Source organism: Orcinus orca, chromosome 19 (assembly GCF_937001465.1).
Source record: "Orcinus orca chromosome 19, mOrcOrc1.1, whole genome shotgun sequence".
NCBI lineage: Eukaryota > Metazoa > Chordata > Mammalia > Artiodactyla > Delphinidae > Orcinus > Orcinus orca.
The window spans coordinates 9,017,839-9,044,422 of NC_064577.1; the positions used below are offsets into that span (position 1 = coordinate 9,017,839).

Below are 26,584 nucleotides of genomic sequence, written 5' to 3' on the forward strand. Positions count from 1 at the left end.
GGGCTTCTCATTGCGGTGGCTTTTCTTGTTGCATAGCATGGGGTCTAGGCGCACAGGCTTCAGTAGTTGTAGCATGTGGGCTCAGTGGCATGTGGGCTCAGTAGCTGTGGCTCACGGGCTGTAGAGCACAGGCTCAGTAGTTGTGGCGCACGGGCTTAGTATCTCTGCGGCATGTGGGATCTTCCCCGACCAGGGCTCAAACCTGTGTCCCCTACATTGGCAAGTGGATTCTTAACCACTGAGTCACCAGGGAAGCCCATGGGGTAGCTTCTTTGAGGAAATAACATTACAACTAGGATGCAAAGGTTGAGTAACAGTCAAGTGTGGAGAAGGAGTTACTTGCAAGAAAGTGCATGTGTGAGGGCCAATGAGAACAAAGGAGTTTGGCCTGTGTCTGAAAAGTTAGAAGAGGCCCTGAGGTAGAGCACAGTGGGAGGTTTTGCTGCCGAACTAAACTTGGGTCCACTTGTCCATGCGCAGTAAAACCAATCTACTTTCACTGGGTTGTGGTGAAGGAAAGTGCAGTGCTTATTGCAGGCGCAAAGCAAGGAGACCAGGAAGCTAGTGCTCAAAAGGCCCAAACTCCCTGATGGCTTTCAGGGAAAGGTTTTTTAAGACAGGGTGAGGGAGAGGGTTGCAGGGTGCGTGATCAACCTGTGGACAGTCTTCTGATTGGTTGCTGTTGAGGTGACCAGGAGTTAACATCATCAACCTTCTGGTTCTAACAGGTCTGGGGTCTACTGCTTGTGGGCAGCATACAGTTAACTTCTTCCACCTGGTGAGGGTTTCATTATCTGCAAAACAGCTCAAAGGAGGTGGCTCAGAATGTTATCTATAGCCCTTGAGGAGGAACTAAAGGTCTTTGCCTTAGTTTAGCTATTATTTTGTCTTGCTTGACTGTTTTTCTTTCTTTCTGTGTTTTCTCCCTTCTCTGATTAAATTTATTCTTTGGAACTGGGGGAAAGCCTAGGAAGCTAAAGTTTTTCTACAGACAGGAGGCATGTGGAGGACATTCTGTCCTGGGAAGGCCACATAGGGTCTTGCTCAATTACAGTTTGCCCTTGATACTAATAGCAATTGGGGGGAGCCTTTGAAAGTTTTAGCTAGGAGCGATGTGATCAGATTGGGACTTTTAGAAAAGAATCAGTTTTAGATCAGAAGGGGATCTGAGAACTTGAATTCAGGTCCCCTTTTACAGATAGTAGGTGGTAACCTGTGACCAATAGTGGAGGCCCAGGCCTCCTGAATCCCATTTTGGGCTCTGGACCAGATGTTTTCACATGAAGCCAAGAAGCGGCTGAGGTGATAGCTTTGCCTCCTTCTCCCAGTGACCACCTCTGAACCCTTTCTCTGACCACCAATGAAGATGCTCACGTTCATGGTTTACACACCCCACCCCCTCTCCCAACCTCCCTGGTCCTTTCAGGGACTTCTCTAAGTGGGAAGGGAGGGTTCAGTCCTGATGCAGGGTGAGTCCTGCTGGGGGGTATGGCGAAAAGTGAGCTGATTTACTTAACCATTCCTCTATTGTTGGGCAGTAAAATTGTTTGAAAGGTTATTATAAAAAAGACTGCAGTGCATGTCTTCACATCTATATCATTTTGAGGGAATTTAGTAAGCTACTAGAAGATAAAAACTTGATTCCAAATGCTTTCCAGAGTTTTATCAGATTATACTCATTAAATGAAAAGGACCAGTTTTATCAGTGCCTTCCTAGTCCTTTAATGTTTGCTAGTTTAAAGAGTTTCCTTTCATTTGAATTTCTTTGCAAGACAATAGGAAAGTAATATATTGCTCACTATTTGTTTCTTGTGTCTGCCTCTTTTGGTCTTGGCTTCTTTACATTTTCCTCTAAAACACCAGGTATCCATGAAAATATGTAGGAGAAAAGATCAGGACACATTTAAAGTTAACACCTTTTATTGTTTTATAACCAAATTAAAATGTCAGAAAATACATATACTGGTCAGGACCCAGAAAATGCTTGATATCTCCCCCCTTTAATTCTGTGTGCTGGCCTAAGGGGAAACAGCTGAAAGAAAGGTATCTTTTGTAGAGAGCATTCTTGGGTCCACTGGAGAATATGCTCTGAGGAGAGTTGTACCACTTGGGGGGGCGGGCAGGTTGGAACCAAGTGGAGCCCTTTTCCAGACGTGCAAGTTGCCATTCCAAATGGGGTGATTTAAGGACTTCCCAGGGCACTGCAGACCCTATCTGGGGTACTCAGAGACACCTGGAGGAAGTCACATTCCCCCCTTTATCCCCAGGGGTCAGCTAGCCACTGAGAAAGGAACTGATGGGCTTGGGGGCACAAAAAGGCATCTGTGACTGATCAGTCCTGATGACCACTGCATCAGGAGTAAAGGGCACTTTGCGCTTTTTTTTTTTAATATATGAATTATTTTATTTTTGGCTGCGCTGGGTCTTCGTTGCTGCCTGCGGGTTTTTCTCTAGTTGCAGTGAGTGGGGGCCACTCTGCCGCATTGCAGTGGCCTCTCCTGTTGCGGAGCACGGGTTCTAGGTGCGCGGGCCTCAGTTGCTGTGGCTCACGGGCTCTAGAGCGCAGGCTCAATAGTTGTGGCGCACGGGCCCAGTTGCTCCGGGGCATGTGGGATCTTCACGGACCAGGGCGCGAACCCATGTCCCCTGCACTGGCAGGCGGATTCTCAATTACTGCGCCACCAGGGAAGCCCGCTCTTTGCCCTTTCAATGGCTGGTCCCTATGATGTCACATTAATAGCACCCAATTTGAAACTTTCCCATTGGCCAGCATCATGGTACTCCAAAGGCATGGAATAGGTAGATGGCTTTAGGCCAGGGCTTGAACATAAGCATAGACAATTCTTGTGATGCTGAAATGTCAGCATGGAAAGATCTTAAGAGGCTAGCATGATCATCTTCCTGATGAGGTGCACCGAGGGAAAGGGGCTTTCCCAGGTTTGGAAAGTGCTCAAGTTCCTGCTTCTCTTCTTCCCACTTCAAAGCCAATTTCTGTAAGATTAATGAGCCTCCTACTCATTCACCAAATTTCTGGAAAAACGCGGGCAGGGGTGATGCTGTGCAGAAGCATGGGAACTGGCTGTGTGTGACACCATCCAGAAGCTTTGATGGGGGCCACTGGCCAGTCTGGCTTCCTGAGCATGGGGCCTCTGACATGTACGGGAGAGGCCACCTGGAAAGCTTTGCTGTACTTGAAGAAACAGGTTAAGTCCTCCATGGCAGTAAGTTTAAAGGGGCAACCCTTAAAATTAAAGAACGTTAACTTGATGAAAGCCTCACAGAAGCTGCTCCAGTGACACCGTCTGCATTCCAGTTCCTCAGTTGCTCTTTCTCACGTCTTTTCTACATGCAGTTCCCTGACGTGGATGCTTCCCCCATCACCTAGTTAGACTGCTACTAACCTTTCTGACTTCAACTTGTGTGTCACTTCCTTGTGGAAACCTGGCCCCTCCTCACTGAGGACTCTCAAAGCATCCCATCCTGTTTGTGATTGATGTGTGACCTCTAGACTCTGAGCACCTGGGCAGGGACCGTTTCTGTGCTGCTCGCCACTGTGTCACCAGCATTTAGTCCAACACCTGACACAGTAGGCACTCAATAAATATTTACTGACTGAAGGAGTAGCTGTAGGGAGACATTTCCATTCCAGTATAAAACAAATAGCACAGCTGTCAAGTGTTACGGCTGCTGCCAAGCGATTCCAAAAGCAGGTTAAAAGAAACCAGACCCAACTCCTCAGTGGCTGTGACCCCTGCCCTTTTCACTCCCAAACATATAAGTAACATGCTGTGTTATCAGATCCAAGGGTTAGCCTTAGAGAGGAAGTGAAACGCCACAGCAGATCACCTGGAGTTTTCACTTTCTCTTCAGACAGCAGGTTGGGCTTGCTGACTGACAGGTCACCTAGCAGCCCAGGGGAGGAGCTGCTTGATCTAGAAGGGGTCCAGTTCTGGGGACCACGCCCCTGTGCCCCAGAGGCCAGCCTCGCCAGAGACCTTTCCGCCCCTCCAACCCTCTTGTCCAAAGGCCCCAGTGGAAGGATGTTTACTCCCCGCTCTGTGCGGAGGAGAACCAGAGTCCTCCCAGAGCGGGTGCTCCCTTGAGTCAGGGCAGGTGCTCACACAGCACCCAGGCTTGCTGGGTGACGGGCAGCACTGCAGGCCTGGGCTGCCAGCTGGTTTCAACAACCATGATTGAGTTCTAGACCCCTCCCCTTGCGTTTTCGCTGGGGCTCCTCAGGCAGTGCAGCGGGAGAAGCGAGCCAGCCGGCTCCCTAGCCCAGCATATTCTCTTGCATCTGACAGAGGAGACTTGGTCTGACTGCAGGCGGCAGGAAAAGTTCATTTCCTGAGGGAAGGCGTGAGTAACCCAGTGGATTCTCAGCAAGACAGGTGAGCCTCTTGGAATTGGTAACACAGGTTGCCTCCGGGAACGGGTGGGAGGGAAGCTTTTCACTTCTGTTCTTTTGTACCTCTTAAATTTTGAGTCATTTAAGTATGACCTAGCCAAAATATTTTAATTTAAATGAATTGAGCATAATGCCACTTTCCCGAGGGAGGGAAGGGGGGAATCTGCTTGGTCTCAAAGTAGCTTGCGCTATCTCCTCAAGCACTGCCTCTCAACCTTTCACGTGCGCATGAATCACCTGGGAGTCTTGCTGAAATGCAGGTTCTGATTTAGGGGGATGAGGGAGGGGCCTGAGACTCCATTTCTAACAAGCTCCCAGATGATGCGGATGCTGCTGGTCCAGACCACACTTTAATAGCAGTGCTTTACAGCCACTGAGGGAGGGGGTTGAAAGCCAACCTAGTAACAACTGTTTCCACCTGACGACTGAGCGCCATTCATCATCTCATTAGATGGAGCCCTAGAGGAGACAGGGAGGGAAGCCGGGCAGGGACACTGCAAGCCCCACAGAACAGCGAGAGCCAAACCACACAGGCAGATGTGTCTCCCATCTGGGTGAGACGCTATCCCCTGAGCTTCCCGAGGCTCTCCTTCCTCATGGCCAGCTGCCTCCTCACAGGTCCAGTCCTTTCCCAGTTGCCTCCTTGGCCACCTTTAAATTTCACCCCTGGGGGCAAGGCCACATGTCCCCTTGGGTGTTGGCCAAGGTCCTTCTCTGAGGAGCCATCATTCGCTCTAGGGATTTGTGCAGGTCTGAGCTAGAGGCTGGAGGAAGGCCAGAGTCCTGGGCCCAGCTGTCATGTCTGTCGGCTCTGAAGGGAATTACACACATGCCCCCCTCCCTGGGGGCCAGATCAGTGTCTCATTCAAGCATCTTTTGGACAGGGCCCAGCCCGCAGCAGGCATCAGTGTTTGTTGTGTGAATGAATAACTGAATGCCCTACTAAGTTCTCAGGAAAAATGAAAACACTCTAGGCCCCTGGCCTGCCCTCCACCCTTCCCCTCCCCAGGGCCTCTTCTGCATGAGCCACTGTGGCCACTGGGAGGCTCCCCTCCGCACACACACAACAAAAAGCTTGTAGCAGGATCCCAAAGCGCAGGAGAGAGGGCTGTGCCTGGAAGCCCCGTCCCATGTGGATGACGATGACTCTTCCCAGTTCAGAGCTGTGGGCAGTTCTGCCCTCAAATCTTCACCAAATCTGCTGTCAGCCAACAGCTCTGGCTATGCCTCCACGGTCTGCAGGTTCTGCAGCTGCTCCACATTCACCTTTCCATTCCCCTGGTGGCCAGACCTGTGTGTGGGCGGGTGGGGGCACACAGGGCACAGAGGACGCTTGGGAGCCCTGCAGGCAGGGACGGCCTCCCTAAAGGCAGGCTCCGCCTGCAGAAGCCTCTGGCTGGCAGCGCGGTAGGCAGTGAGCGTTCACAGCAGCAGTCTGAGGGCTCCCTGGCCGCAGCCCAGGCACGGGCAGGTGCTCAGGCCGCGGCCTCTGGAGCTGGCCCAGCAATGAGCAGCCGCTGCGGCCCCACAGCAACAGGCGAGGTTGGCCAAGACCAGCAGGGCAACCGCTCTTTCCTCTTGTAGGCAAAGGAGCTCCGGTGAGCACCCAGGAAGTGACAGGGAGCACGTGGGGGGCTGCTGGCACAGGCCTACCCCAGCAGATCTCCCAGCCTCTCCATCGTTCTTTCCTCACTCCTCTCCATCCTTTGCCTTCCCTCTCCATCCTGGCTCACTGCTCCCTCTTTCCCTGCCCAGGCCCAGCTCCCCACTGGAGGCTGCCAATCGCTGAGTCAGCAGAGAATGGAAGCTCGAAGCAGAGGGCAGCCAGCCCCAGGTCAGTGAACGCCTCTGACGTAGTTCACGAGAGGAGAGTCAGGGAACCCTACTCACTGAGCTGGAGGTTCCCCTGTGTCCAGCACCCCCGGAACAAAAGGGAAAACAGGCCCAGAAAGGGCCAGGCACTTGCTCAGGGGCACATAGCGAGGCAGGGAAGCAGAGCAGGCCTGAGGGCTGCCTCCTGACTCAGCCCAGGGCTCCCTCCCACGCCAGGCTGTGGTCAGGTCTACAGAAAGCGCCAGGCTGCCCGGGGCTTCTGGGCAGTGCTCAGGGAAGGGCAGCCTGCAGGTCACCTGTCAGCACAGCCACCACTGTCCTCAGGCTAGGGCAGCTCCAGAATTTCCACATCAAAGAGGAGCTTAGGGGGAGGCATCTGATGAGGCGTGGAGGGATGAAGGGCCGGTAAGGCAAAACAACCTGATGGAGAACTGGATTCTAGGAACCCACTGCCCAGGTTCAAATCCCAGCTCTGCCATTTATTAGCTGTGTGACTTGAACAAGTTACTTGACCTCTCTGAGCCTCGGTTTCCTCATTAGAACAGGAAATATTAATGTCCACCTCATTAGGCTGCTGAAAAGAGTTCACATGTACAAAGAACTCAGAGCAGTGCCCAGCAGAGTAAGCCTGAGTAAATGATAGTACTGTCTTAACGTGGGCACAGCATAGCAAGCAGACGGGTTTGTGGTCGCTCAGGGGTACTGGAGGGTAACGGGCATCGTGGAGGGGCTAAAGCACCACCAGCACCCCTCCCCCCCAGAGTCCAGCTTGGATGGGCTCTGCTGGGTCCCTGGCATGCTGCCTTCGGGCCAGGTCACCCAGAGCAGGGAGCACAGTAGCCAGCTGGGCTGTCTCTGCGGGCCTCGTTCCTGGCCCTCGGCTGGGCAGCCCCTCACCTGGCAGGCTGGAGGAGCTGCCGGCACACACAGCCATTCTCCTGGGCGCGACCTCCATCCTGCACCTCTGGCTGGTCCGCCAGCCCCGCCGCGTCCGGGGCCACGCTCTGCTGCGAGGACTCTGCCATTCGGGCGAGGACCTCTAGGTCCCTGGGCAGGACATGACCCATTAACCCTGGCCTGTGGGTCCCACCTCCTCCCTGGGACTGGTGAGCCACTTGCCCTGCAGGGGGCGCCCCTCTTCCCCCAGCAGCTCAGCAGGGGTGGCAGGTGGAGTCAGGGCTCAGGGCTTAGCCCGAGAACCAGGGCTGGGGTTCAGTCCAGGCAGATGATGCAGGCTGGCCCTCCGCCCCGTCCCAGGTTGGGGTGGGAGTGAGGGAGCAGCGCCCAGTGCATTTCCCATCCCAGCTCCTCTGAACACCCGAACACACACACACACACACACAACCAGCTCCTCTGAACACACACACACACCAGCTCCTCTGAACGAACACACACACACACACACACACACACACACCCACTGCCCTAGGCCCCCAGAGTGAGGGGGGGAAATCCGGGTTTTTTTTTCCTTCCCTTACCACTCCAGCTTCCCTCAACCCCAGCTCACCAGGACCACCAAGTCCAAGAATCCTAAAATTGTAGGTGCTGGAAGGCACTGTATGTAAACCAACACTCTCATCTCACAGAGAAAGAAACTGAGGCCCAAGGCGGCCTGGGACTGGTCCAAAGTCACCTGGGGAGACAGTGGCAGGGCCAGGCCTGGAAACGAGGTCTCCTGCCCATGGCCTGGGTGGTCTTGTCTTCTGCCAGCTGCTCTGAAGTAGAATCCAGTTTTGTAGAGCGGGTACTCAGAACATTCCGCCTTACCCAGCCCTTCCAAGGGAGCTCCCCGTATTCAGCCCTGCCTCTACCCGCCAAACGCCGACATAAAACCAGGGTAAGAGTTCTGAGCCCGGGAGGGGGAAAGGCTGACCTAGTGGGCTCCCCTAGGGCCGCTGGGAGGAAGCATAACTGACCTCGCTTCCTCATATTTCTTGTCTCGGTAAAAGTGGCTCTTTTTGATGAAGTAGATGAGTACCAAGTCGCAGAAGAAAGACCCCTGCAAAAGAGTTGGGGTCCCTGACTCAGGATCCTAGACTTCCAGAGAGCACCCGGCCACTTGACACCAACTACATCCCATTTGATCCTGCAGCAACCCCTGAGGGGGGCTGCGCTCAGAAAGAGGCATCTTTGTCCAGGGCCACAAAGCTGCTCCATGGTAGAGCCCGAGTTAGCCTGTGGTCTGTCTGACCCCTCAGGGTGAGCACCCCGCACTACCCTTGATTCCATCGGATCACGCCTTCAGCCAGTGTCTGCTGAGCACTGCCCTGGGGTGCGGCCAAGAGTAAGCCAGTGAGACCCTCTGGGGACTCCCCCTCTGGTGCAGGAGGCGGGCATATAAATTATGACGGTGACAATGTCCCATGATGGGGACAGGAGCAGGGGCAGCAGAGAGAAGATGGGACGCTACTCAGCCTGGGGAGGAACATCTGGGCTGAGTCTTGAGGCTGAATAGGATTTTATATAAGGAAAAAGGAAAAAACGCTCAGGAAAGGCACTGCAGAGGAACAGGCTCGTCATGCCTGGGAACAGGGCCAGGAACAGAATTGTGGCATTGCGGGAAGATCCCTCTAGTAGGCAGTGAGAGAGGGACTGGAGGGTATCTGAACAACAAGGACACCACAGCAGCGGTCAAGGAAAGATGAGGAGGGCTGAGCCAACCCAGCGGACCGACCCACTGACACCTGAACACAAGCTCTTCAGACCAGAGTGGATGGCGCAAATACCAGTCTCCTCCACCAGAGGGCGACTCCACCCACTGCACAGAGAGGCGGGGGCGGGGGTGGGGGGGTGGGAGAGGGTTGATGGAGGACCCCAGGTGAAGCAGGTCCTCTGACCCTGGGCATTGCACAACCTTCTCCGCCATACCCCACCCCCCCAGATGCTAAAAAGGTTATCAATTCCTTGTTCCACAGAGAACACTCCTCCCACCCCCCACCCAGCCTCTACCACTTTTCCCCCTTACCTTCATTTCACAAGTGTGTCCCCAGATGCCTGTGTTCTGATTTACCCCCATCATAAGAAAGTGATGTCTGAAGGTGGCCCCTGTCTCGGGAAGTTACCTATGTAAACGTGCAGGGCTCCCCAACAATGTTGCTGCAGTTAAGAGGAGGCCCTTGGGGCCCACTTTCATCCACTGACCACCTCTCAGGAGCATGGCCTCTTTTGAGTCCTGCTACAGGACATGGTGTTCCTGGTCTCAATAAGAAGTCAGTCCTAGGTCCTCCTGGAAGCCCCCATGGGGCTGCTGTGACCTCCTGGGCAGAGGAACCAGGGACAAGGCTGCCAGAAACCTTGGCAAGTGGCTTGCTGGTACGGGTGTGAGCCACTCTGATGACTGCCTTGTCTTTAAAAAACTTCCAGAAAAACAAAGGGGCATGAAAGATCCAGAGGAAGCCTTTCCCTGCCCTCCAGCTGTTACTTCCTCTCCGGTGGCCCCTCTGCCCAACTGAAGGGACAGACCTGGACTACAGCCCGACTTCCCTGCCTCTCATCTTTTTAGCCCCGTGATTCACAACCGGGGGGCAGTTTGGCGACGTCTGGAGACATTATTGGCCGTCACAACTGTGGGGGAAGGTGCCGCTGGCGTCTGGTGGGTAGAGGCCGAGGATGCTGTCAGACACTCTACAATGCACACAGTCACCCCACAAAAAAAGTGATCTGGCCCTACGTGTCAACAGGGCCGCGGCTGAGAAGCCCTGTGTATAGCCGGATCCTGCCTCTTTTTAGCAGAAGTGGAGACAAGGCTGCGCAGGATCCCAGAGAACCCCCCCCCCCCCCCCCCCCCAGCTGCAGAGCCACAGGCAGAAGCCTCTCTGGCTCTGGAAAGAGAAACCCAGGTAGTCACGGCCACCTGGGGGCTGCTGGAGGGGTGTGAAGTCCCAGAGAGCCCTCTTCACCCCCATCCGCACTGACCTCCCCAGTTCTGGTTCTTTCTGGAGCAACTCCTGTGGGGCAGTGTCCCTGCTGCCCGCCCCTGTGGGTGCTCGGAGGGTAAAGAGGGTCGGGGAGAGGTACTCACCACACCCATGAGCGCCACCCCTGAGCCCACGTTGATGACTGTGGGGATGATGTTGAACTTCCCTGCCTGGAGCACAGAAAGACAAGGTGGGGTGAGGAAGGCAGCAGGACAGCGGGATCCCCCGGGACTCCCCCAGCATGCCCCACCCTCCCAGGACCTGCCCAGCTTCAGAAGGGGAGCCTCACCCACACACCTTGCCGTTCACCATCACATCAAAGCGGATCCCGTAGGCTTTAAACAGCGTGCGGAGCTCCACCCCAGCTGCGTCTCGGTAATACTTGGCAAACCTGGGGGAGACACGGCTCGGGGAGCCCTCGGCCTACCTGGGTCTTCCCTGTTTGGCAACACAGGCTCCACTACCTTGGAGATTTATAAACCCCCCCCCACCCCAGGACCCTGGCATTCAGCAGGCCCAGGAAAGGTTGGAGACCCCCTTGCTGACGTGACATAAAAGGTTCGTTCAGATCTTTGAAGTCCTTGTCAGACGCTCCCCAAGAGGCAAGGGCTTTCCCACGACTACTGGGCCAACCCGGACCACCAAGGCACTGATGGGCCTGACCCAGGCCTCAGCTTCAGGGCAAGTCCAGAGCCATGGCCGATGCTTCTCTCCCAGAGGCCCCCTGGCAGCCTCCCTGCACCTCCCGCTCTGACACCCACCCCCAGGAAGGGGTGTCGAAGCGCTGGCACCCAGGCAAGGACACGAAACGTGGAGAGGGTCATAAGGTGGCAGACTTAGCCCCAGTTACCTGAAGTTGTACCCAGAAGAAAGAGAGTTTTCTGAAAATCTGTTGTCCAGACGGGTAAAATAATAGCGAGGGTAACATTCAGAGGGAGCTCTATCAAGATCACAGTCCCATTCAATCTGAATTCCTATCACACCACCCTTGATGCAAAAGAGACAAGAATCAGTGCACAGAACTTTCTGGAGATACAAGTCACAGACCAGCTCTTCGTGGAGAGCTCAGGCAGGGGGTTGGCCCCACTGGAGCATCCTTCCGGGAGGGAAGAAGGCCCAGGGTTCACACCTCTGGGGTGACTGAGAAAAGTGCGTCGCGGACAGCCCATATCCTCCTGCTTCACGCTCCAGGGAGAAGGGAATGACCCGAGCAAGCACCTACTGCAGGACTGGCACCTCACACCACAGCCAGGGTGCCAGTGGGGCTCCTGGCTCGGTTTCAGCTGATGCCCCTGGACTCAGAGCCAGACGCAGGTGCAAGTGTGCAGCACAGCTAATTCTGAGACAGTCCATGGGCAGGTGACTGTAGGGCCACCCCATCGCGTGGGTCCTCCTCCACACCCCCTCCTCACTGCAGAGCTCGAGCCCAGAGCTGGCCAGCCCCACCACCCACCTGCACAGCTATCTCCTGGAAGCTGCTCCCCGTCCAGCTGACCACAGACCCAAGTCGGAAGATGGGGCAGTAGGGGTCCTTGGGGCCAAATTTACAGGACTTCAGGAAAGCTCTGTCTGTGGTGTCCAGCACATTTGTCCTGGGTGGAGGCCATGAAGAGCCAGTGAAAGGAAGGTGAGACTTGCTGTTCCCAGGCCAGAAACCGGGTGTGACCCACACTGAGCCCTTGGCTAAAGCCCCTCAGATCCTGACTGCTTTCCACCCCCAACATCCTCCAGTACGAGAGGACACAGCCCTGCCGCCACCGCACAGGAAAGGGTGCCCCCCCATCACCCAGTGGGGCATTCCACACAGCGTCCCATACACATGGGCCCACGTACTTGGAGAAGTTGAATTTGGGGAAACGAATGAAGTTCTTTATGTAAACAGTGAAGTCTTCAGCTTCGCCCAGGAGTGGCTTCCTGAAAACCAAGGCAGGACAGTCTGCTCAGGAGGCCCTACCCCGCCCCCTCCATGCCTGTGCGGAGGCTGAAGCCTGTCTCCTCCCTGGGTGCCCTGGAGCCTTTGCAAAGGACAGTCAATTTGATCATGTCGGGGTGGTCCTGGGGCCTTTGTGGGGTGCCCTGGCTTCTCCCCCAGGACACGTCTCCACCATTGGGCTGGGACCCGCTGCCCAGGACTGGGTAACTCCTCAGGGTCCCGAGGTTACAGCCACTCACGCTGGCCTGGACTTTGTCTCCACCGGGCACCAGGCGAAGATCTCACAGGTGCCCTTTTGCTCGCTCCCCGCCCGCAGGCAGCGGCCAGTCCTCACTCCTGCAGGGGTGGGAGAAGGACAATGCCAGGTACCTCCTGGTTCCAACTCCCCTTCTGCCCCCAGCCCTGTCTACTCCAGGCCTCACCATTTCCAGCCACAACAGGCTCCCCAGGAGGGCAGTCGCTGTCCTCATAGCACACGGCATCCGGAATGCTTTCACTCTGCCAGGAGAGAAAGGGTGCCTGGCGGGGGGCAGGTGCTTGCAGGGACCCCTTCTCAGAACCAGGTCCCACCCCAGGGTGAGGCCAGGGGTTCCTCCCTTGCCTGTGGCTGCTCACCCCTTGAGAACCTGCTTCTCCCCTGAATAATGCAGGTATGCACGCTGGTGCACACATCCCCCAGGGCCCTCGGAGGGGGTTGACACCGCTGCCTCAGGAGAGGGGTGGACCCCAAGTACTGCTGGCAGCTCTCCCACCCCCTCCCCAGCTCTCTGCACCAAGACGCACCTCGGCACAGGTTTCCTGCCGCTGGTTGGGGGTCACGACCAGGTTGGTGATTACAAAGAAGACATTCTCTCCCTGAGAAACCAGAGGGAGGTTGAGGAACCCCCTCCTGCCATCTGGGGTCCCCCCTTCCCGGGGCTGCCTGGCAGGTGGTGAGATCTCTGCATGGGTGTTGCAGACACTGGGGCCACAAATCAGTGGATCCCACCCACGAGCCCACTGACCTCGGAGTCCCAGAGCAGGTATGCTTAGAGGGGTCTCTTCCATGCCCACAACCCCAAACCATTCTGACCTCAGCCCCCAGGGTCCAAGCTGAGATACAGGAGGGGAGAGAGGAGAAGGGGCAGTGAAGAGGTGGCCCGGCCCCGGCACAGGGAACTGCTCCCAGGGACAGTGGCCAATATAAGGGCAGGGCTCTCGGTGCCAGGCCACCTGACTCACACTGACCTGGAAGTTCTCTGGGTCCCATTTGGTTTCAACAGGCTCAGGGTTTCATGGGAACAGAGCAGCCCCGTAAGGCACAGTTGGGGAGGGCTGGGGTTTGGCATGGGGTAAAGGACCTGGGCAGAGTCTATCTGCAAACCCTGCAGCCATCCCAGGCCAAGGGAGACTGTGAATGGAGGTCCCTGGCTCCCCAAGCAGTTTCCCGTGTCACCCACCCGGATCCAGACCCTGCCAGCCTGGGCCCTTGTGCTGGGTGGGGCTCAGACCTGAGGTGGGATGACATAGTCGGCAACATCCCAGAGCCGCTCCCCAAGCTCTGAGGTGTTGGTGAAGGTCACACCCTTGACTTTGGTGATGATGCTGCTCTGCAGGGATGTGTCCGTGTCTTGGTAACACTTCTTCACCAGGAACACCCAACTGCAGGGAGGGGCAAGCAGGTGGGCGTCAGCCTCATTGCTGCCCTCAGGAAGTTTCCTCAGGCCCCCAGGGTGTGGAGGGGTCAGGCTTGGGGCTCCACCTTTCCCACCAGCTCCTGGGCAGGAGTCACAACTCCCTCTGCCGCCTGAAAGCCAGTCCTGCAAGCAGCAGAGGTGACAAGCAACCCCAGAAGCGAGAGGCTCCTGCTCTCAGGAGCCAAGGCCCTGCAGCTGGGCAAGCTTGGGATGAAACCGGCTCAACCCACACTTGCCATGTGACCCCGGGTGAGCCAATGAACTCGGGGGGTCAACACAGGGCTAAGTGCACCTCCTTCCAGAGGGGTGAGGATGGTTAAAGGACATGGTGCACAACCTGGATCTTATCATGAGGAGACCTCAGACAGACCCAAACTGAGGGGGATTCTACAAAATTAGAGTGCAGAATCCTGTACTCTGACACCCAAAACACAAGCAACAAAAGAAGAAATAGGTAAGTTGGACTTGATCCAAATTAAGAACTTTTTTGTGCATCAAAGGACACTATCGGGGCTTCCCTGGTGGCGCAGTGGTTGAGAATCTGCCTGCTAATGCAGGAGACACGGGTTCGAGCCCTGGTCTAGGAGGATCCCACATGCCACGGAGCAACTAGGCCCGTGAGCCACAACTACTGAGCCTGCGCGTCTGGAGCCTGTGCTCCGCAACAAGAGGCTGCGACGGTGAGAGGTCCGCGCACCGCGATGAAGAGTGGCCCCCGCTTGCCACAACTAGAGAATGCCCTCGCACAGAAACGAAGGCCCAACATAGCAAAAATAAATCAATAAACTCCTACCCCCAACAACAACAACAAAAAGAGTACATGTGAATTCCAGAGTTTACTTATGAGGAGGTTCTATTGGCAAACTTCCAAAAGTCACCAAGAATAAAATTAAAAAAAAAAAAAGACACTATCAACAAAGTGAAAAGACAACCCAGAGAATGGGAGAAGATATTTGTGAGTCACATAACTGATAAGGGTCTAGTACCCAGAATATACAAAGAAGTCTTACAACTCAACAATAAAAAAGACAAGTAATCCAATTTAAATATGGGCTAAGGATTTGAATAGATATTTCTCCAAGAAAGACATACAAATGGCCAATAAGCCCGTGAAAAGATGCTCAACATCTTTAGTCAGGAAATGCAAATCAAAAAACACAGTGAGAGAGTACTTCACACCCAGTAAGACAGCTGTAATCCAAAAAATGGGAAATAACAAGTGTTGGTGAGGATGCAGAAAAATTGGTACTTGCTGGTGGGAATGTAAAAAGGTGTAGGTGCTGTGGAAAGCAGTTGGGTAGTTGCTCAAAAGGTTACTATATGACCCAGCAATTCCACTCCTCAGTATATAACCAAGATAATTGAAATCATATATCCACACAAAAACTTACACATGAATGTTCTTAGCAGCATTATTCCTAATAGCCAAAAAGTAGAAACAATCCAAATGTCCGACAGATGAATGCATAAGCAAAATGTGGTGTATCCATACAAGGAGGTATTATCCAGCAATTAAAGGAATAATTTACTGACACAGGCTACAGTATGTATAAATCTTGAAAACATTATGCTAAGTGAAAGAAGCCAGACAAAAAAAGGCCACGTGTTGTAATGATTTGATTTATATGAAGTGTCCAGAATGGGCTAGAGACAAAAAGTAGATTAGTGGTTACCAGGGGAGGGATGGTGGTAGGGGAGAATTGCAAATGACTGTTAATAGACACAGGTTTCTTTTGGGGGTGATGGAAACGTCCTGGAATTAGATAGTGGTGATGGTTGTACAACATCGTGAATGTACTAAAACCCACTGAATTGTGTAATTTAACATGGTTAGTTAAAATGGTGAACTACATGCTATGTGAGTTTTACCTCAATTTAAAAATGGTTTTTAAAAGATCCTGCACTCTCCAAAAAATGTCAGTGTCATAAGATACAAAGACAGACTCAGGAGTGATTCCAGATTAAAGGAGACATGACAACTGAACACAAGGCATGATTTTGGGTTTTCTTTTCCTATAAAGGTAATTTTGGGGACAATTTACAAAAGGTCTATTGCTTAGATGATAATATTTTTATGTTAATTCCGGAATTTTCATGCTTTTACTTCATTAAATAAGAGATTCCTTGTTTTTAAGAAATACCCATGGAAGAATTTAGGAATCGAGAGACATCATGCCTGCAACCTACTCAACAGAAAAAAATTGCACATGTACACACACACATAGAAAGAGAAAGGGATAAGGAAAACACAAATGTAGTAAAATGTTAACATTTGAGGAATCTAGGTGAAGGGCATTAAAAAACTGTACTACTCTTAAAACTTTTCTGTGAGTATAAATTACATCAAAATACAAAAAAAAAATTTTTTTTAATGAGACGGCACACGTAAATTGCTTAGCACAGCAAGTGCCAGGCACAGAGGAGGAGCTCAATGAATATAACACATCAACTTATTACTGAGGTTACTGTTAATTAGAGATTGTCCAGGTCAACCCCCCTTGGTAAAGTTGGGAAAACTGCAGCCAGAAGAGGGCAGGAAGCCGCCTTCCTGAGGTCCTGCAGCAGTGCTGTGGGATGCCCTGCCTCTCCCAGGCAGCAACCAGGATGCTTCCACCCTCATCTCTGGGGGCAGAGCTGGCATGTCCTGGGGCCCTAGGCTGTCCCATCTCCAAGGACCTCTGAGAGGGTTGTGACCCTTGAGCCAACCAGCCATTTTAGTAGGGACACACTGGGCCTGGCCTGGACAGAAACATTCAGCAAATACTCAAGGAACAACAACCCTTCATTCACTCATTCGTTTCACACCTGTCCCCTAAGCAGTTAGGGGATACCAGGCAGGCCCCGCCCTCATGGCATCCCCAGGCTGACAAGGGCAGTCAGCACGAACGTTAAGCAAATGATCCCCTGAATACGCACGTAATTACATTGTGGGAATTCTGGGGAGGAGCATGCGAGAACCCCAGGTGTGAAGGATGAGTGGGCGCTAACGACATAGGGGAGGAAAGGGAAGCCTGGCTGAGGAGCAGTAAGACAGAAGGCCCTCAGGTGGGGGGCAGCCAGGTGTCTTAGGGATGAATGTCAGGGATGAAGCCCGGCCTCCGGGTGGGAGTGAGGTGAGGTCAGGGCTGCCCTCCCTGGAGGAGCCTCTACTGCTCCCCAAGTCAGGAAGTAGGAGGGACTCAACAGCATTAAACTGAAGGAATAAAAGAGGCACATCCGCATCCCAGTTGTCTGGTGTCATTTCCTCTCCACCTGTCCGCTCCCTGCTTGGGGGTGAGGCCTCTGAACAGTGCCTGGCTGACCCCAAGGAGCTGCCCCTCAGCTGATGGTGCCAGCTCCTGCAGGGCGGGGGAGGGGGGCAGACAGGAGAGCTGGGTGCCAGGGAGCGTAGAGGGTTTCGGGGCAGGACCCCCAGAGAGGCCAGCCGCGGGTGGGGCAAGCCAGCCAGAAGGAGTTCTGGGACATGCCAGGCTCCTGAGTTGCCCCTGCTGGGAGACTGGCACTGAGCTCAGTGACTATAAATAAACCACCGGGGGCCGGCCTGGGCCAGCCCGGGCTAGGGCCCAGGGGGGCTGCCATGACAGCTGCAGCCCAAGCCCCTGCAGCCTCGCCCCCTTCCCAAAGCCCTAGCACTGGCGGCCCCAGCCCCAGAGAGGAACTGCCCACGGAAAGCCTCACAAATGGGGGGGCCCCAGGAACCCCGGCGCATCTCATCACCTCAAGAGCCGCTGGGGAGTTGAGAGCTCCCTCCTTAGCCCCCACCCTTAAGCCCAACGGTACAAGAAGGGCCGCCTTCCCGAGCAGGGTCCCAGAGCCCAGTCACAGGGCACCCCCGGCGCCCCCAGGCCAATTCCCAGCCCCCGGAGGCCACAGCTGCGGCCCCGACCGGCCCTTCCCCCTCCCCGAGCCCCGAGCCCCGAGCCCCGGAGAACTCACACCACCAGGTAGGTCAGGATGGAGACCTGCAGCAGCCGGTAGAGCAGGCCCACCTTCTTATTCTTGGCGATGACGTACTTCTCGGTCTTGTAGTCGAAGAGCGACTGGTAGAGCCCCTTGCAGCCCGCCTGCCCCATGGCGCCGGCTCACCTGGCCCGCGATCGCGTCGCCACACGTGTACCGCATGGAGCCGCCCCCGCCGCCGCCCGGCCTCCAGTGTGGGCACCGCTGCGCCCGGGTGCGCGGCTCACCGGGCGGGGTCCGGCGGTTGGCGAGGCCGCGGCAGCGCCGCCCGAGGCCAGGCGGGGGCCTCAGACTGCGACCTTGCCTCCTCCCCTGACTGTGACAGTGACACCGCCGGGCCGCCGCCCGGCCACTGGCCTGCGAGGGCCCTCCCGGCGATCGCCGCCGCCCGGGAGGGGTGCGGTGAGAAGAGGGTCTCCTTTGGAAGCAACGCCCCTTCTCCGCCCCCAAAGAAATCCAGGGGTTCCTCCTATTGAATGGCCGGGGAAACTGAGGCCAGGGGAGGGGGACCTGCAACACAGCAAGTGGAGGCGAAGACGGGGTAAAGAGCATTGACGGAAAGATACAAACAGGTCTCTTGATTCTTCTTGCTCCCTGGGGGCAACCTCGCCCTCCCCTCACAGGATGGGGGCTGGGATGAAGTGCGCGTTCCTACTGCAGCAGCTGCGGCCGGCCCGTTGAAACCCCACACTCCGGGGAAGCCAGTTGCCAGGCACGCCCCAGTGGCCAGAGCAAGGAGAACTCTGTAGGGCAGGGAGGATGGGTGGGGTGGGGATGGGGAGACAGGCAGCCGAGGCCTGGGATCTTAAAGATGCCTGGAGAGAGGGCGGGGACCAGCTGTGGAAATGCTCCCAAAGCAAGAGACGGACCTCACCTAAGCTGCTGAATCTGCAACCCCTCACGGACGGTGGAATTAAATTAGAGGCAGTGGGAACACAGATGAGGACACCTCTGAGAAGATCAGGTTCAGAACGTGGGACAGCCATCGAGAGGCGGGGTCCTGGGTGAGCTCGGTGTGCGTGTGCACGTGCGTGCTGGGCTGTGCGCACTTGTTTTCTGCATTTCACTCGCTGCCATCCTGCAGTCTGACCGGACGTGGTCCTGCTCCTCTCCCTAGCCTGGCTCTCACACAGGAATAAGTTCCCTTCCCTGAACCATAGGCTCTGGGAGTTGGGAGTTGGAAGGGACCCTAAAGTTCACCAGGTGTGACCTCCTCTCAAAGTAAAAGCCCCAGGGCAGCACGCCTCCAGTTTTAGTGAGCATGGGTATCATTTGGAAGAAAAATGCAAATTCCTGGGCCCTGCCCCAAATATTTTCATTCCCTTAAGGCTAGGATGGGACCAGCAAATCTGTATTTTGCTCTCAAGTTGCCATTTCGGAAGCACAGATTTTTGCAACTGTTCATCAATTTCAATTCAAATGCCATTTCCTTAAAAAAAAAAAAAAAAAAAACTCCTGTTCTTACTACCACCCACCAAAAGCGCCTCCACCCCAAACACTTTCTATCCCATTACCCCTTCTTATTCCCTTAGAGCCCCTGTCACTCTTGAATATGATCTTATTTACTTATTGTCTGTGTCCCCCACTAAGACCGTAAGATCCAGGAGGGCGGGGACCTTGCCTTTGGACATCTCTGCATCCCATGCCCACCACTATGACTGCTACATAATATGTCAGTACATATTTGTTGAGTGAAACTCAGGCCTGGCGTTTTAAACAGGGAGATTTCCGCTGCCGCCCTGTTCCAGTCATGGCTGGGGATTTTGGAAGCTGACATCATCCTGGGGGAAAGGCTTAGGAATTGTCACCAGGCCTCCTTTCCTCACTCTCCTGCCAGCCTCTTCCTCAGCCCTCCCCTCACACGGCTCTCCAGCACTCAGAGGAGATGCAGCCTCCATGGAGTGACACCACGCCTTATAAGGAGGCCCACCAACCTGCTCTTGTCTGCCCTCCAGTGTGGGCAGCCCCTCCTGAACCCCCCACGGCCCAGCCAAGACCAGGCTGCAGTTTCTGACAGAACTATCCAGGTGCTTTACAGACCACGAGGGACATCCAAAGGGGAAAGCGCTGCTCTCAGGGCCAGGGCCAGACCCCTCCTTGTGGGCTCCCTCACAGCTTCTCAGGCTAGATCCAGACCCATCAGTGGGTCAGGACATCAGTTTACTGAGTTCCAACCAGCATATTCACAAAAAGAAAATATCAGAGTGTGTTTAAGGAAGTAAGTGTAGACAGTTTGGTAAAATGTTTGAAGTATGTGTGTGCGTATAATGACGTGTAATATATTTCTTCTTGTGGGTCATGGTCAGAACAATGTGAAAAATACTTCCCTGGAGCTGCAAACCTAAGTATCTGCAATCTACCTCCGTATCGCTGGGGCCGGCTCACCTCCCCAAGTTCAGGTCTAACTCCCATTATACCCAAAGTGGGAGAAGGGGTCTTTGCTTTTTTATTGGCCGCACATGCAGAAGTTCCCATTACCAGGGATCAAACCTGCACCCACTGCAGTGGAAGTGCCAAGTCTTAACCACTGGACCGCCAGGGAAGTACCAGAGTCTTTGCTTTTTACGTTTGCATTATTAGAAGTTCAAGTCAGGGACGTTTCCAAATCCAAGATGAATTCTCCACTTGAATGAAAACTGCCTGCTGTCTTTGAGTGGTTTTTCCAGTCTCTACCTAAACCCATCTCAACAGGCACCCTGTTCAAATGATCTTCGCCACCACTACTGTGCGAATGCTTATCAGCTTAGCAAGTAGTAAGTCAGGGGTCAGGGGTGAATGGCTAGTTCTCAAAGTAGTCAAAGCCCCCTTCCCTCCCCTCCCCCAAAGGCATCCACATCACGCTTCATTATAATGACTGTGGTCCACCTTAAAGAAAGGGGCTGGCAGTGAAGGGACTGACCAATCTCATCTGGTTCGTAAGACTGTCTCGTTGGATGATTTAAGGTAGCTGCAGTCAAGTGATGGGAAATTATTAAATGAACTCAAAAAATATTCTCCAAATAATTAAAAGGAAGCAGAAGAGAAATAAAATACAAATCTCATAAAATAACGTCCTTGGAGGAGAGGTTCAGAGGTTACTTACACCTAACAAACGAGGTTCAATTTCCCACCCCAGAGGAGAGGAGGGATCAAACGAGGCCTGAGATAGGAAATCTGAATCTGTCCTAGGGCACAAAAGGAAGTCATCACAAGGCAAGGAGAGCCCTCCTTCAGAGCCCGAAATATCCTGGATGACCTAGAAGGGACAAGAGTGGGAGAGGCGTGGCACGGAAAGGGTTTCATGAAGCAATTCATCCTTTAATTTTTCTTTTGCTCTGAGGAGTCCTGCTTTGATAAACACATTCCATTAACAGACATTACTGGTCCATTTAAGAACTAGTATTTCTCAGGGTATATGCCCAGTAGTGGGATTGCTGGGTCATATGGTAGTTCTGTTTTTAGTTTTTTAGGGAAACTCCATACTGTTCTCCATAGTGGCTGTATCAATTTACATTCCCACCAACAGTGCAAGAGGCTTCCCTTTTCATCACACCCTCTCCAGCATTTACTGTTTCTAGATTTTTTGATAATGGCCATTCTGACTGGCATGAGGTGATACCTCATTGTAGTTTTGATCTGCATTTCTCTAATAATTAGCAATGGTGAGCAGAGTGAAGTAAGTCAGAAAGAGAAAAACAAACACCATATGCTAACGCATATATATGGAATCTAAAAAAAAAAAATGGTACTGACAAACCTAGCTGCAGCGCAGGAATAAAGAGGTAGACATAGAAAATGGACTTGAGGACTTGGGGTGGGAGGGCGAAGCTGGGCTAACGTGAGAGTAGCATTGACATATATAAGCTAACAAATGTCAAATAGTTGGCTGGTGGGAAGCAGCCGCAGAGCACAGGGAGATCAGCTTGGCGCTCTGTGATGACCTAGAGGGGTGGGATAGGGAGGGTGGGAGGGAGGCTCAAGAGGGAGGGGATGTGGGGACACGTGTATGCACATGGCTGATTCGCTTTGTTGTGCAACATCAACTAACACAGTATTGTGAAGCAATTATACTCCAATAAAGATTAAAATTTTTTTTAAAAAAGAAATAGCAGATACTAATGTTGCTTCAAAGGGTCAACAGGAAGAAGGAAGCCTGTCTCTGCAGGAAGCATTTCTCAGTCCTGTCTTAAGTGATGGGTTCTTACTCATTACTCAGTTCTCAGAATGTGACCTGGGGAAAAACTCCACTGGGGTGTCACTTTAAAAGACTAAACCGTCAAATGCTGGCTCGCTGGGCACTGAAAAGGATAAAGATTCAAACTCAAACCAACCAAACCCACACAGCGGCGCCAGCACGAACATGGCACACGGTAGAGAAAGATGGTCCTGCTCGTGCTCCCTGCGGGGTTTTCCCCACCTTCATGAAACAGCCCTCGTCCATCCCACCTCTGTCTCCTCGAGTTCACAGGACTGTAGTGATGAACCGCGAGCAAGCGGGACATCCTCGTGTGAAACCCGAGAGTGGGTGCGGCGTCCACAGCTCCTGCGCTCAGTCCTCCCACAGATTCTTCCTCTGTTGCAGTCTCTATCCCCACCTGCCCTTCTGGCCTCACGAGCCCTTTACGCACACCAGCTTCAGGGGAACTGACTGACAGCTTTATCACATCCCGCACTTTCCAATCCCTGTGCCTCTGCTCAGGCGGGTCTCTCCTCAGTACTTCATGGCTTCAAGGCTCAGCCTTTACAGGGCTTTGTCTCCTTCACAAAGGCCTCCTGGATCCCTCTCCTCCTCTAAATTCCCAAAGGACAGGATCCGATCTGTATGTTTCAGGGAGTTACAGCTGAGTGCACACCTTATCTGTCCTATAGGGCGATGAAGGCAGAAAAGGCTTTACCACTCTGCTCCACTGGGTCTATAATGAGATAAGTGGTCATCCAGAAGAGAAGGGGGGATGGGGGGAGGGAGGGAAGGAGGAAGGGGGGAAGGTTGATTCCTGATCATCCTGCCTCTACCCATTAGCCTGCATATTTGAAGTGTCAAGAGTAGAGTGACTAAGCCTTTATTTTTGAATGTGTATTTCTAGAAGATTTCAACAGAGATAACTCTACTAGAGCATTATGTTACATTTGTCTCCTGAAGCAACTTGTTAGTCATCAAGACTCCAAGTCTGTGCTGAGCGCTACCCACTGACAAAGCGTAATCACATGAACAAACCCTGATCTCATTAACTAGTATCTCACAGGGTGTGGGTCTTGACATCAAAGCTCACCCCGAGTGCTTGCCCCAAAAGCCAATTCCCAAGCCCAAGCCGGACTAGAGCATCAGGACCCTTAGTGGGTAGAGCCCAGGAACCTGATGAGCTGAGCTCCACCTGTGCCTCTTCCCCAGCAACACCTGTAAACCTCCACTGCCCCCTAGCTGCCGCTGCCCTACACCCTGCCCGCCTGTAATGAAGCTTCTGTGGAAAAACATTAGACCTGAAGATTCCTCCTTAAACTAGCTGATGGCCTTGGGCAAGTTGTTTCCTCCTCCACAGAACAGCCAATGGTGCCCGGAGTGACTGATAGATGGCTGCAAAAGTACAAAGCCTGGGGTAGAACAGATGCTTTTTCTTAAATGACCCAGCCTAAACAGAGTAGGTCTGTGAAGCTGGATGGAAAAATAGGTTACCTATTTATTTTTACTACACTTTAACTGAAATTTACCATTTCCTTCAATTATGAATGTAGGCAACAAACCATAAGAGTATTAGCAGTACCTGTATCTTACCACCAGTAGAAATTACAGATATTTCCCCATTTTTCTTTCTTAATAAAGCAGTATGTATCTCCATTTCATAAAAATTTTTTTAATATTCTGATCACTGTTTCAATATAACTGGTTCTTTATAAACTTATATATTTAAAAACAAGCTGATGGAAAAATACGATAAAGCAAGCATAGTAAAGTGTTAATGGAAGAAGCCAGGTGTTCAGTGTAAAATTCAATTTTTCTGTATGTTTGAAGATGTTCACAATAAAATGCTGGGAATTTATCTGAGAAGCCGTCCCTAGGCTTCAGCAAATCGCCAAACAGGTCTATGGCCAACAAACAAGTTAGGAACCCCTGACCTAGAGGTACTAGTGTCCTTAACTTGCTACTCTACCCGTGAGTTCTTCACCTAGGAGGCAAAGGACCCCAAGCCCCAGTGTAGAATCCAGGAGTTAGGCTGGTAGCCTTTCCCAGACTAGGAAATCTAAAAGGTCTGCAGAACCACAGTGGGCCAGTGGTGTTTTCTCCCACCCCAGCAGTCCAACGTCAATCTCAGACCTCACAGCTCTACAGAGAGGAAAAAAATTCCTGACCACATTCATCTTTGCTCAAAATTACACCTGCTCCAATACACAAGTGGCAAAATACTATAAACAACTTGAATGTTCATCAATAATGGTGTAGTTAAATAAATTACGGTACCTCCCAAAACAGATACACAGGACAACAAACCATCCATTAAAAAGAATAAAATAGATTTCCAGTTCATATAAAATGATCTCCAAAATAGATTAGTAAATGAAAAAAGCAAAATACAGAAGAGTGTATACATTATATACTATGATTTGCAATTTTAAAGGATGTTTTTATATGCATAAACTCTCTCTTGAAGAATGCACAGAAAAAAGAAACTGGTAATCCTGGTTTTCTCAGAGGAAAAAAAAAATGGACAACTGGGGGCCTGGGGCATGAGGGAGACTGATTTTAGCACTGTTTGAATTCTGTTATCATGAGTATGAACCATTACCACGTGAAGAGAATAAATAAATTCACTGTTCCTGAAAAAAATAAAAAGAAAGAAAAACTTACCCCAGGGTAGGACACTAGTCAAACCCAGGAAACAAGGCCAAGAGCTCGAGAGCATCTGCCAGCGCTCTGGGCAGGGCTAGCCCAGCCCCCTTCCCAGACCCTGCAGAGAAGACGCCTCCCCAGAGAGCACACCTGCAGTCCCCCGACCACTCAGGACTGCAGCTGGTTACAGGTCCTAGGAGTTGACCAACCAGACCCAGAATCCAATCCTGGGGCAGAGGGAGGGGGAGCAGAGCTGCCAGCTGCCTCTCCTGGAGGCTGGCACCCTGGTCCTGTCTTCCCTGTGATACTTAGGAAGAGTTCCTCGTTTAGACAAACCACCAGCAATACTACTGCTTCCTAATGCCCAGCAGCGAATCTGCAAGACTCAGTTCCCCCACTTCTGGAGAGCACATTGCTCTCTAATTCTAAGTCAAATCACTCTTACTTGCAGGATACAAAATTAATGCACAGAAATCTCTTGCATTCCTATATACTAATGATGAAAAATCTGAAAGAGAAATTAAGGAAACACTCCCATTTACCACTGCAATAAAAAGAATAAATAACTAGGAATAAACCTACCAAGGGAGACAAAAGACCTGTATGCAGAAAACTATAAGACACTGGTGAAAGAAATTAAAGATGATACCAACAGATGGAGAGATATACCATGTTCTTGGATTGGAAGAATCAATATTGTGAAAATGACTATACTACCCAAAGCAATCTACAGATTCAATGCAATCCCTATCAAATTACCAATGGCATTTTTTATAGAACTAGAACAAAAAATCTTAAAATTTGGATGAAGACGCAAAATTCCCCCAATAGCCAAAGCAGTCTTGAGGGAAAGAAACAGAGCTGGAGGAATCAGACTCCCTGACTTCAGACGATACTATAAAGCTACAGTAATCAAGACAATATGGTACTGGCACAAAAACAGAAACATAGATCAATGGAACAAGATAGAAAGCCCAGAGATAAACCCACGCACCTATGGTCAACTAATCTATGACAAAGGAGGCAAGGATATACAATGGAGAAAAGACAGTCTCTTCAATAAGTGGTGCTGGGAAAACTGGACAACTACATGTAAAAGAATGAAATTAGAACACTCCCTAACACCATATACAGAAAATAAACTCAAAATGGATTAGAGACCTAAATGTAAGACTGGACACTATAAAACTCTTAGAGGGAAACATAGGAAGAACACTCTTTGACATAAATCACAGCAAGACCTTTTTTGACCCACCTCCTAGAGTAATGGAAATAAAAACAATAAGAAACAAATGGGACCTAATGAAACTTAAAAGCTTTTGTAAAGCAAAGGAAACTACAAACAAGACGAAAAGACAACTCTCAGATGGGAGAAAATATTTGCAAACGAATCAATGGACAAAGGATTAATCTCCAAAATATATAAACAGCTCATGCAGCCCAATATTAAAAAAACAAACAACCCAATCCAAAAATGGGCAGAAGACCTAAATAGCCATTTCTCCAAAGAAGACATACAGATGGCCTAGAGGCACATGAAAAGCTGCTCAACATCACTAATATCACTGATCATCAGAGAAATGCAAATCAAAACTACAATGAGGTATCACCTCACACCAGTTAGAATGGGCATCATCAGAAAATCTACAAACAACAAATGCTGGAGAAGGTGTGGAGAAAAGGGAACACTCCTGCATTGTTGGTGGGAATGTAAATTGATACAGCCACTATGGAGAACAGCATGGCGGTTCCTTAAAAAACTAAAAATAGAATTACCATATGACCCAGCAATCCCACTCCTGGGCATATACCCAGAGAAAACCATCATTCAAAAAGACACATGCACCCCAATGTTCACTGCAGCACTATTTACAATAGTCAGGGCATGGAAGCAACATAAATGCCCATCGACAGACGAATGGATAAAGAAGATGTGGTACATATACACAATGGAATATTATTCAGCCATAAAAAGGAACAAAATTGGGTCATTTGTTGAGACGTGGATGGATCTAGAGACTGTCATACCGAGTGAAGTAAGTCAGAAAGAGAAAA

The 26,584-nt window shown here is 51.8% G+C and overlaps 2 protein-coding genes across 3 annotated transcripts in view; one reads left to right on the forward strand and one right to left on the reverse strand.

Moving 5' to 3' along the window:
• RAP1GAP2 (RAP1 GTPase activating protein 2) overlaps positions 1–26,584 on the forward strand; it is a 445,551-nt gene that overhangs the window by 409,908 nt on the left and 9,059 nt on the right. The gene's annotated exons all lie outside the window — the stretch shown is intronic.
• Positions 1,903–26,465, reverse strand: P2RX5 (purinergic receptor P2X 5). 2 transcript variants are annotated; one of them, XM_049702105.1, is made up of 12 exons: positions 17,704–26,465; positions 13,582–13,732; positions 12,875–12,946; positions 12,514–12,589; positions 12,331–12,427; positions 11,992–12,072; positions 11,612–11,750; positions 11,009–11,145; positions 10,456–10,549; positions 10,263–10,328; positions 8,158–8,240; positions 1,903–7,288 (listed from the first exon to the last, which is right to left on the reverse strand). In XM_049702105.1, the coding sequence occupies exons 1-12, from the start codon at positions 17,838–17,840 to the stop codon at positions 7,135–7,137; spliced, it is 1,287 nt and encodes a 428-aa protein (XP_049558062.1). In that variant the 5' UTR covers positions 17,841–26,465; the 3' UTR covers positions 1,903–7,134. The 2 variants fall into 2 exon arrangements, with proteins under 2 accessions (XP_049558062.1, XP_033279091.1); XM_033423200.2 differs by having other exon boundaries at positions 1,903–5,699; positions 17,704–26,464.

Excerpts from the sequence above, each read along its gene's own strand:
- P2RX5 (XM_049702105.1), bottom strand. The coding sequence starts at position 17,840 with ATGGGGCAGGCGGGCTGCAAGGGGCTCTACCAGTCGCTCTTCGACTAC. Across the intron at positions 12,428-12,513 it reads GCCTGTTGTGGCTGGAAATG|GAGTGAGGACTGGCCGCTGC; the intron begins GTGAGGCCTGGA and ends CCACCCCTGCAG. Across the intron at positions 10,329-10,455 it reads ATGTGATGGTGAACGGCAAG|GCAGGGAAGTTCAACATCAT; the intron begins GTGTGTGGGTGA and ends TCTGTGCTCCAG.